This window comes from Tauraco erythrolophus, chromosome 2 (genome assembly GCF_009769465.1).
Source record: "Tauraco erythrolophus isolate bTauEry1 chromosome 2, bTauEry1.pri, whole genome shotgun sequence".
Lineage (NCBI taxonomy): Eukaryota > Metazoa > Chordata > Aves > Musophagiformes > Musophagidae > Tauraco > Tauraco erythrolophus.
This window is the reverse complement of record NC_141466.1, coordinates 109,052,315-109,064,293: the sequence shown is the minus strand read 5'-3', so window position 1 is coordinate 109,064,293 and position 11,979 is coordinate 109,052,315. Positions and strand designations below refer to the sequence as shown.

The 11,979-nt window shown below is 38.0% G+C and overlaps 1 protein-coding gene across 1 annotated transcript in view; it reads left to right on the top strand.

Moving 5' to 3' along the window:
- The window catches only part of USH2A (usherin), a 397,560-nt gene that overhangs the window by 267,693 nt on the left and 117,888 nt on the right, over window positions 1-11,979 (top strand). Inside the window, exons 40-41 of the mRNA XM_086629442.1 lie at window positions 1-24; window positions 10,502-10,836. The exon at window positions 1-24 is cut by the window's left edge and continues 605 nt beyond it. Of these exons, the coding sequence (XP_086485568.1) occupies window positions 1-24; window positions 10,502-10,836 (359 nt within the window). The remainder of the gene's footprint in view (window positions 25-10,501; window positions 10,837-11,979) is intronic.

Sequence of the window (11,979 nt, the reverse complement as noted above, 5' to 3'; positions counted from 1 at the left end):
GCGTTGGGACCGCATACAGTTAAGGTAGGGATACTGCTCATTACTCATGGCTTTAACATGTTTTCTGTGTAGCAGCTGTGTATTTAAGAGAGACGTCCACAGGCTGAGCCAACAGATTTCTTTGCTGCAGGGGTAGTTGAATAATTAGTCTGTCCTTTGGCTCAAAAGCATTAGATTCCTTTCCATTTTGTTCCTGCCTCTTGATATTATACTCCAGTTCATTTTCTTCCTTACACACCTGATGTAGTTTGAATATTAAACTTGAATGCTTGCTTTTAACTCCCTAATCAGATCAGAAAATGACCTACTACCTTTTCCAAAATTTCAAGACTTCATTAAAATGCTAAGAAGTAAAAAGATTTTTTTACGTAATTAAATCTTGCATATAACTATCAGAATTTTTTTTTAAATAGCTAATGAAGAAAAAGAATAGCATTGTAGTTTTCCTGATTTACGAAGGAAGAGTCTTACAGGACTACCTAGGAAGTTTTCAATTATTCACATCATTCTGTTGGGAATGAACTCTAGAGGACAGGATAACTACCATTGTTTTGGCTTGCATACAAACTTCATTCAAGGGAAATTAGTGTAACCAAACAAGAGGGATTTTTGTAGCTTAGAAGCCTCTTTTGTGTAAATACACACACGCTTCCATGGATTCAGTCTTGTACTAATGCCAAAAGTATTGGTACAGTAGCTTGCTCACCAGAGCACAAAACAAAGGGCATTTGCATAAGATTGAAGTTCATCTGTCAGATTTATTATTTTTGGTATACATTGTATTTTCCAAAGGTAAACAGAGTGGTGTTACCAATGCGATCTAAACAGTTTGAGAGTATGAATTTAAGTAGTAAACCAATGCTGATTTTTTTGCTTTGTTCACACGTAATTTTAAGCTATGAAAAAAGCTATTCACCATTAGACAAAAAAATCTTGAGCTTTTAAAATTATCTTTTAATGTCTAAGGAATTGCATGTTACCTCCATGTTAGCAGCAAATGAGTTCAGTATGAGTACAATGGTTACGGTAAGAATTAATAATGATCGACCACTAGTGATTGTGATGAATAGCCAGACTGCTTATGGAAGATTTGGACTATCTACTTCCAGGGCTCTGTTCTCTGTGCTTCTGTAGATATATGTTAATACCCACCACAATTTATGGTAAAGTGTTTTTCATGGATTTACCAGAAGCAGCAATGCTGAGTACACAGTAGCCCTAGTTCAGTGGCATGCTTACACACATGTCCCCATTTTATTGCATGAGCTTTTACACGTTGGCTTCAACTCTGAGCACAATGAAGAAGTCACTGCAACCTTTAATGCTTCAGTTAATGTGATAAGGGCATAATAATTTTATATCTTACCCATATTTTTTCCTTCTCCAAGTGCAGTCAACACCCAATCCTAATTTTAAAAGCCTGTGAGTTATCAAAGGTCTTGTCATTCTTTACTGGATGTCTTTTCTTGAGATCAGAGGTGTGTGCTCAGTTGTAATTTTATGTCTTTTCCTCAGCACCAAGACTAAGTAATCTACCAATACTGAAAGTCAGTTTGATCATTTATTTCTTCTGAAACCTGAAATCAGGCAATGTAGTCCTCACTCTGTAATAATTTAATTTCAATATAACAATGCTTTTTAAATTTCTTTTCCTTTCTTGCTAGAGTTCAAATGCTCTTTTTTCTCCTTCTTCTTCCCCAGTCTATCATCAACATTCAAAGCTCTTTAAAGTCCTTTAATGTCTACATTGTATGACCTTTTGTATGAGTGGTCATCATATTTTGTGTCACTGCTGCTCTTGTAGTCTCAGGATTGTTTTCTCCACCTGGAGACACATATTTGTCTGATCTGTTAAGACTAATTTCTGTCAAAGATGCTGAAGCCTGGATGGTTTTATTTCCATGACTCAATTTTGCTGTTAATTTTTCTTGATTTTATATATTTATGTTAAAATGTTCAAAATAATGAAAGGTGGCAGCATTTAATTGAGAAAAGTGACTTATGTATATGCCTTTTGAAATATACTCTCTTCTAAGTATCTGTCCTTCAGCAATAATTCTTTCTCTCAGTGTATAGAATATTGGTATCCTTTGCTGATACGGACATAAATTCTCTAATTTAGTATTTTATTTTACTTAGTGTTGTTTAATTTGATAGTCAGTGTAATTGGGGGAGAGTTGGGAATACTTGGCACAGTTCCTGTGCAGAGCGTATTCCATGGCTGAGATATTACTTCATTTCTGATTTCTAAGAGTCTAAGACTTCTTAAAAATCTTAAAATTTCTCTAACTTGTTCAGGACAGCAAGAATATTTTTTTTTTTTTAGCTTTAATTATTTTTTTCATTTGTTATGTCTTAAAAAAACTAAAATAAAGTTATAGGTGCAGAAGAACTCATTGCACTTCATAACTGAAGGGGTTATGGACAAGGTTTGCTCCACCCAGTGGTTTTCTTGCCTTCTGCTTTTTTTGCAAATGGGAGCACCAGCGGAAGCGACTGGGGTTTCATCTTACTTGTTAGTCTTCCTACAGGTCTGTCAAACGGATTAGCTCACTAGTGGTGGTGGTGCTTCCTTCTCTTCAATTTTATGGCAAGTTCACATCATAGTAAGACTGCGAGACCACCCAGTGGGCTATGCCGTGGCGCTGAGGCTGTGTTGTGGCCCGTGTGACTATTCTATGCTAGGAGAATACAAGAACAACAAGGCAGCACCTGTTTTAAAAACATGTGGATTTTTTACTGTGCTCTTTCAAACTAGGGTATAGATCTGAATAGCTGCTCTGCAAACTCCTTGTGTCCCTTCACCCCAGAAGTATGCTAGTTGCACAGGCAGAACGACTGTGAAGTGTTGTGCAAGGATTGCCACTTAATGATTGAAAAGTTTTCCTGTGTGGAAATAGGACGGATCTGTTTTGGGATTGCTTTACATCGGTGCCTTTAAACTCTGATGAGAGTCCCGAAAAGGCATACTTTCCCTCTTGAGCAGATCAAGCCCACCATGCCTGCAGCGCATATATCACCTACGTAGTGTTCGAATCAAATTTGTGGAATCTGCTTGTGCTATAAAATGCTTTCATCTTATTCAGTGTCGACGATGGTAATTCTCAAGCAGAGAATGGAAAACAAGTCATCTCTTTGGGAGGGAGATTTTAATTACCTCTTGCCCTAGAGAGAGCTGTCGTTCCAGGTTAGAGCTGAAAGTATTGGAAGGGCACTGTGGGAAAGATTAGCGAGAGGCTCCTTTACCAAGCCAGGGTTGCAAATCAATAGAGGCTTTCAGCTGTCAGTGCAACCAATCCCTAAACCATGAGCGCAAATATTTACTTCTACTGAAAAGAGAGAATTTACAAAAAGAGAGAAACATATTTCCATTCCTTTATTTAGTCATAGAATCAATATAAATGATTTGAGGATGAGGAGAATTCAAAGTGCTCCAGGATAGTACTCACTTGAGTATACAGCTTATTTTCATAGACCAAAGCTTTCACTCTGCAAGGAGGAAAATATCAGCACAGCAGGTCACTCTTGACATAAACACTTCTGATGCGTATGTGCTCCTTTAACATTTAATTTTAATCAGAATGGACCGATATCTCTCTATAACATTTAGCTTGCTTTTTTTTTGTGCAACAGAAAGCGTAAAGCTGTCGATAGTTTTTGAAGTACCCATTTCTGTGACACCTGCATGATATTTTTTAATATTTGCTGAATTGATAATGTTCATGGTAGCGGAGTATACTGCGCAATAAACTGCTTTTGTGGCTGATTAAATGCCAAAGTGAAGTGGAGGTATTCAGCAACTGCAAAAGCCGTTTATTCAGTATGTGCCAATGCCATGAACATTATTCCTGTTACACAAGATTTGCTATACCCTAATGTACAGAAGTATAAAAGAAATTGTTTCCTTTTCTTGTGCGGGTTGCAATTGCTGTGCTGCTTCAATCTCACACTTCACACAGATGCGACATTCAGAAATGTAGCTAGGTTGAGTGGCTTGAGAAAGAGGCTGGTTTACACAGTGAATAATTATTTAGAGGAGTTCTTCATGCAGGAAAAGCATTATGTGGCTGGGTACACTGAACTAAATTTACAGTAGTATGCAAATTCTCTAACTTTGGCCCTTAAACATTCAATAGGAAGGCTTCCCTTTCACTGCTGTGGTTGTCCCTTGAGAGCTTTTGCCAAGGGAAGGCAGACATAGTCTTGATTATTGACTTAACTGGAGACGTGCTGACACGTTTGCCTGTATTGCTCTCCCTTGCTGGCCAGTGCCATCAACTGGACCATTAATAAGACAAGAAGCTGCAGCCATTTCCTGTCATTCTTTGCATAACTTCTTTCTCAAGATAAAAGTTGGCATGATCTGTACTAAATCCTGATGTTTCTCTGAAGACAAAAGGAAATTTTTTTTCTTATTGATGCTTAGATAGGTTATAAGAGAATGGTTTCATCCTGGTTGGATGAAGTACCTCATTGACATGTATTTCTTGTGCCATGCTATTTCTTCATGATAACACCAGTTACAGAAACTTCCTGCAATTTGATTAGATGCAAAATAAGGAAAATAAAAACTTATTATGATTTCACTGACTTCTCTCTTAACATACGTTACATATATTTCCTGCTAAAAATGAAGGGCCATGGTGATCCTGTAGCACCAAACTGTTGTCATTCTTTCTAACTTCTTTTTTTTTACATATTGATTTAATATCATGTTCATTTTCTATAGATTGTTTCTTTTACGCAAGTATTTCCTCATGACTTCTCTGACTGAGGAAGGGTTGTAGGCTGTTTAATTCCCTTGTCATTCGTGTTTGTGGTTACCCTCAGAGATTACAATAACATAGTTTTCATTTCACCTGCCATTCTTTTCTTAGTATAGAAGAAGCTGTAGCAGAAAAAGCTGATATTCTACCCTACAGATTGAACAGTCTCATCAAGATCTTACAGTTGCAATCTTCACTCTTTCTTTGTAGATTATCATTTATTGCTACAGAGGGATAAATTTTTGCAGTAGCTATTTCTTAAATTTTCCTACTAAATTGCATATGCAAGTGAGCAAACACAAATAAACAAGGCTTTATTTTTATAATTGTCTTCTGTTCTTCATTAGCCCAGAAGCTGGACAGGGAACTGCTAAATGCCTGTTGTTCTGTAAATAAGCTGGGACTAAAATATGGAGGGAAAAATATTTCAGCTGTATGGAATGGATACTATTGACAAACTTAAAGCAATATACCCCGTAGTTGCAGTTTGAGTATCATCCATGAAAAGGAAGGTGTTTTCTTTATCCATATTCCAATTTGTATGGAATTACAGTTAATAGGCATGTGTTCTGGAGTTGTGTTGTGTCTCACACATTAATGTTTGCTGTCCTGTGAAGGTGCAGAACATTGGATGCAATGGTAATAACTCCATAGTCACTGAAGTCAGTGACTAACAAAGAGATAATCCTTCAGTGTTTTACCTCTGTAGATCACTGAGTGGTAGAGAATGAGCCTGTGAAGACCCTTCCTCTCTTCCAGGTTAACCCCCCCCCGTCGCTATTTCATTCTCAAAATGCTTCAGGCTGCAGTTGCCTAAGAACGTAATTTTGAGAATATGAACACCCCTGATACCCAGGCCTTGTACGCTGAAGGGAGGTGCGGTAAGACCATGTAGCAGCTTCGCGCTGGGGAGGGAAAAAAAGTTTGGACTTTATTCACTACACTTCCAGTTTTATGCAGGTATGCCTGGTGCATTGGGGAAATTGTTTAGGAACGATCAATCCTTGTGTGAAGATTGCCTTGTAATGCTTCTAAGGTCAGTAAGACCTTGGTTTATTTGCCACATAAGTGCTGCTTGAGTGACTTAGGATACTCCAACATCCACAGGAACGACCTTAACTTGCACACTAGAGGTTTTGAGGTTTTCCACATTTTGGGACTCTGATTTCTTGTACAGCTTGCTCATTTGGTACAGATCACACCATGGAGTGAACTAGTCACCTTTCATCAGTGTTATCCCCCGCCTTTGATATAGCTTAAACACTTTACTGTAGTAGGTGTTTAGCAGCATAAATAAATGTTCTTTCTGTTTTCCACTACTCAAGCTAAGTGCTTTGAGAAGTTTTTGTAGTAGCAATCTGTTACTGCAAACTTGATCATGCTCTTCTGTGGTAGTGCTTGCTGAAGTTGAATGTAATTCATGTGCGAAGTCTATGAGAATAATTACTAGTGACCTCTGTCAGGATTTGCTTTTCTGGTGTGATATTGGCTCTTGATTGAATCCCACTATAATTTCTGTTAAGACAGATAAGAACTCATGAGGAAATTCATCTCCCAACTACTTTTGGGGGGGCTGAGGGATTGGCAGAGGACTATAGACCAGTGGTTGAAATGCAGAATTAGGGTAGCAGGTCTTTGTTTTCAGTTTTGCTTCTTTCTGATATGTGACTTAGACTGGGATTTAGTCTTTTCATCTGTAGAACTGCAATAATAATACTTGCAATTTGAGACTTACAGTGTGCTTTGAGACCAACAGTGAAAAGCTCTCAGTAGTGTATTTATTACATTCTGTTTGTAGATGTTACAACCAGTAGCTAGGAGAAATAAGAATAAAATGAAGCCAAACATGCTGATTTAAAAGCTAACTGTTAAAGCCAGACCTGAACTAGTAAAGTAGTTACCCATGTGCCAATGCCTCTCTTCACATAGCTCAGAATTAAGTTGCAGGGTTCCAGCTGCTGTTAAAAAAAACCCTAAAACCAACAAAAAAAGATGTCCAAGGTTATAACTGTTTAATGGGGGGAAAAGGGCTAATTTCTGTCTCTTTAAATTTTGTGGTGGAGAAAATAAGGTGCTTTGATCTTTAAATGACAGCTTCCAGAGTCATTACATTGAATCAGTTAATCTCTCCCAGTAGTTACCTTATTCTCTCTTCCTCATGGGCATCCTCTTTCATGGTCTCAGCGCTGAGCTTCAAATCAATGAACAAACTGTTACCGCTTCCAACACAGCCTGTCTAGTGAGCTTTCCTGCTTTCATGCATTGCCAAGCTCTTACCTCAAACCTTGGCACTTCAAAGTGGAGAAGAGGTCCAGTAGTGCCACATGTGTGTTAACTAGGCTGGCTTCATCATCTTCATTTACACGGTACGGGTCAGGAAGTCCCCTGCCTCTTGATGAGTGAGGTTTGTCACAGACTGCATGACCTGTCATTCCCAGGTGACATATGTAATTCAAAGCAGGTCAAGTGACACAGCAGTGATGGTGAGTATCCTTGGTCATCCCTTTATCTAGTTTTAAAAAATACTGACCAAAGCGATAACTAATCTATATATCTTTGTATGAGGTATCTATGACCAGACAAAAATGAGTTATGTTTTGTGTTATCATGATGCTGACTGAATATTTTTTTTTGTTCAGCCTGGTTTTTATCTCTCTTAGAAAAAAAAAAAAGAGAGAGAAATTTCCCAGTGTAAGTCCCACGAAACGTCTGTTATGTGCAGTATGAGGTATTTTATCTGCTAGTGCACAGCAAATGTTATGAAGTAACATCTGAGAATTTTTTCAAGTGTACATGCTGTATAAAACTCAGAAGCTGAGGTTCTGGAGCAGCATCTGTTCTCCTGCCCATGTTATTAATCTGTTAGTTTATGTGAAGGGGTTACAGTATATGGTGAATGTTGTGCAAATTCTATTAGAGTAATTTTATGATCTTAGACATGAAAGTTAGGCATGTAAAATGTAATGTAATTAAAAAATAACTCCTCCTCTCTTCCAGGAAATAAAACAAGATTTGGTACAAGGTGAACATTTTTAGACAATTTTCTCTTCTGAGAGGGTAGTACCAGGAATCTTCCAAAGCATTTGATGTACAGTTCTTTTATTAGAAGCCACCTTGTATTAAGCAACAAGTAAGAGGGTTTTTTTCACTGATGATGACAGATTTACTGTATTACTATTCTTAAAAAAGACCTCAAATATATTACCTTTAGTCACACTTCACTGAGGCAGAATTTCAGGATAGGTGCTACACCTCAAAAGAGAGGAACATAATTATGGTTGCAGAAATGGGTGTTTTGCTGTACTGTGTCAGACCTTTGTCCTCTGTGCTTCTTCCAGTAACTTCAAAGGTATGTTCCTGAAAATAAAAGTGAACCATGCACATTCCCTTCTTCCTGTGACATACACAGTGCATCCAGTGTTTGTATTATGGTAGCAACAAAAAGCATTGGGATTGGAAACTTCACCTGAAGTTTACTGACCTGAATGCTTTGCACCTGCACTTGAAAACAACATTTTCTGCTGTCTGTGCTAATCACCCATTCTTCTCTGCTTCCTAAGCTTATGGCCAGACCACATGAACTACTTCAAAATGAGAGTTTTACTCAATGTCTGTGAGAATGGTGCAGAATCGATTCCTACCTTCTGTGAAATTTTGCAGTGCTTTATCAATAGTATTTTCTTTTATTTGTTTGATCATGATTTGGGGCCAGAAGTAACAGCAATCTGAATACAGCATTTGATAATTAGCCAGAGCTAAGCCTTTCCTATGTGGGCACCAATAATCTTGTTTGTGCTGTCTTTACTCAAGATCACCCTGCTTCTAATTCTCTGTTTAATAGTATTCCAGATTCTGTTATCAAAATCCTTCAGCTTTCTCCAGTACTTTGCTGCCAGGTTTCTTACAAGTCTGACAGCCTAAGAGGTCCTTCTGTACCTAAGATATAACATTTCCTAATCTCCAAGGGTCCTTTAAAAATCATTTCATAAATCAAACTTCTCTGTTTTCATGACTGTGTGTAATTGTGCATATACCTTTTTAAAGATACTTGCTTTGGAGGCTGGAGTAAATTAAGGAAAAAGTTCAATTTAAACTAAAGTATCTTGGTATTAGTAGTTAACACTTCAATATTATCTCAGTTCATTTTATTCTGCACATACCTTCACCTAGGTTTTCTCCATTTCTGTGTTCTTTGCAATGTTGGATTCAGTTCTTAATTATCCCATACCTGGCAGGAAAAGAGACAGCAATTGTTATAGATGAATGGATCTATGGCAAGGAAAACAGTCCCAGGGGTGAGCAAAGCAAAGCTGGTATGCTTTCTACACTGGAACTTCTAGGGGAGGAAGAATTGATAGATGTTCTTACACTACCTTTAGGAAACTTTACAATTCTTAATACTGTTACACATCCTCATTGTGTCAGCCTGAAGTCCCCTATGTTGTGATATCGTGGCAAAATGCCTTAAAAAATAATTGATGACATCCTTGAACTTTATGGCACAATGATTTGGATGTGATTCCTCACTGGGACTGGTAAGAATAAATATATAAAATAATATACTTAAAAAAAGGAAATCTTAAAAAATACCAAACCCCACCTAAACCTCAGTTTAGTAAGAATAAAACCACAGTAAATGTAGCAGTATGTATATATATCTATAAAACATGAATTCTATATGTAATTTCCAATTTTTTTGTGAAAAAATTTTCTTCGCATAATTTTATAATTCTAAAAATGGAGAATTGTGCCTATGTTTTGTGTGATACTTACCAGTGTAAGCTGTATTCAACTCTGGAGCCCCCAACATAGGGAGGACGTGGAACTGCAGGAGCGGATCCAGAGGAGGGCCATGAAGGTGATCTGAGGGCTGGAGCACCTCTGCTATGAAGACAAGCTGAGACAGTTGTGGTTGTTCAGCCTGGAGAAGAGAAGGCTCCAGGGAGACCTTCTAGCAGCCTTCCAGTACCTAATGGGGGCCTACAGGAAAGCTGTAGAGGGCCTTTTTACAAGGGCATGTAGTGATAGGACAAGGGGTAATGGCTTTAAACTCAAAGAGGGGAGATTTTGATTAGATCTAAGGAAGAACTTTTTTACAATGAGGGTGGTGAGGCACTGGAACAGGTTGCCCAGAGAAGCTGTGGATACCCCATCCCTGGAAGTGTTCAAGGTCAGGTTGGATGAGGCTTTGAGCAACCTGGTGTAGTGGAGGATTTCTCTGCCCATGGCAGGGGATTTGGAACCAAATGATCTTTGAGGTCCCTTCCAACTCTAACCATTCTATGATTCTAGTTACACATTTTTGAAAATTGTGCAAACGCAAAGTAAGTTTTCTTTTTGTTTTGCCACTAACAGATGAGCACACCAGGTAATATGCTGTAAGAAAATAAATGACAGTAAGTAAGTGATACTTATGATAATTAGTATTCTTTTGCTAATGCATCTGAACATCTCACAGAATTTTGAGTGAAGAGGAACATTCATGTTTTAGTGGTAAAGCTAAGTAGCAGATTTTTCTATAGCTACAACTGTTACTGCAACCTTCACTAAAGTAAAAGTAAAAATCAAAATTTCAGTTACTTGAGAGAGGTTATATAGAGAGTCTGTCTTGGTGAAGAAAAAAAGTACATGCTTGAGATCACACTTGTGTCCATCTGCAGCTTGTTGTGTCTGTATTTCTGCATTCTGACTGAAAGAATTCTGTTGTTTTAAGTGTTTTTTTTCTCTTCCTTCAGGTCTCATGGAAACCTCCTCTGATACAGAATGGTGAAATCCTAAACTATGAGATTCGCATGCCTGATCCACGAGTTGTCATTACTGGGAATGCTTTATCAACATTAAGTCATTTGGTGACTAATCTTACACCCTATACAAACTACTCAGTCACCATAATAGCTTGTTCTGGAGGCGATGGCTTTCTAGGAGGCTGCACAGAGAGTTTGCCTACCAGCGTGACTACACCTTCAACAGTTCCTCAGAGTATTAGCCCATTGTCTGTGACTCCGATCAGTGAGTCCTTTATTGCCATTTCTTGGCAACCACCATTAAGGCCGAATGGTCCTCATCTGAGGTAAGCTTTTAGTTGCAACTGAGATGACAGTTTTCTTTTTCTTACCTAAATCTGACTCAGAAAATTCTGGGTGATGCAAACTTTATGATGTAATCTCTTCATTTCTGACCTTCTGAAGTTCCTCTTTAGAGTTCAGGAGTCCATGAGTGGACTCAGGGAAAGTGAGCATGTCTAGAAGCAGACAGCAGAGTGAGCTTTGAATTATTCTGAATTTAGGAGGATTCAACATTATTTAGAGCAAGTGTGGTGTCTGTGCTGTGGCATTTACTTTGCAGAACACATTCAGGAAGGCTGTGGGTCTTTCAGTTCAGCGCTGTCTGAAGAGCCATCGCAAAGTCATAACTGGTTTGGGCTTCAGCATCAGCCACATTTTGGCAACATGTTCCACCAACAAAATGACAAGAAAAGTATGAGATCTCTGTGAACATAAATATTTAACACATCTGATATTCTCAATACTCTGTGGGGGTTATTCCATGGAAAGAGAAAGGAAGTGTGATGACCTGAAATAAACTTAATTGATTAATAAATTGCCAATGAGAGAGTATGTGAGAAAAATGTAAGTGAAAACGCTAAAAGTTTGGGGGCAGAGCCAAAAACAGGAAATGCAAGGAAGTGCTGGATATAGCTGGCTGGATTTCACCACAGGAACTAGAGAAAGGCATCTCTTCTGAGATTTGTCTAGAGTGATGGTGTGAGTGTCTTGACCTGAATCTGTTGATTACTCAGTTTGCGTGTGTGTGTGTATAAAAAAAAATATGGATTTGAGTGCATGAAGATTTATAAAGATAAACATATCTTTGACATTTTTTGTGTATGTATAAACAAATCTTCATTCTAGTGCTTTAGCATATTGTGAAACCTCGTGCATATAATTATATCTCTGTACTCCATATGTTCTGTTTAGTAACTGTCTTCTAGGTGTGCTGATGGGTTCAATAATTATCATGTAATGCCATTTCAGTTGCGTGTGTTATTGCAGCACAGTAGCTTGACTCTTTCTTCAGGCTTAATTAGGGCACACTACAACTGAATGAAATGATGATTGCTCTACAGTAAAATTTGAAGTTTTTGAAAAGCAGTCTCTGTTATTCTGGGGTTAACAACATGACCATTTTACCATAGATTATTGAAGTAATTCAG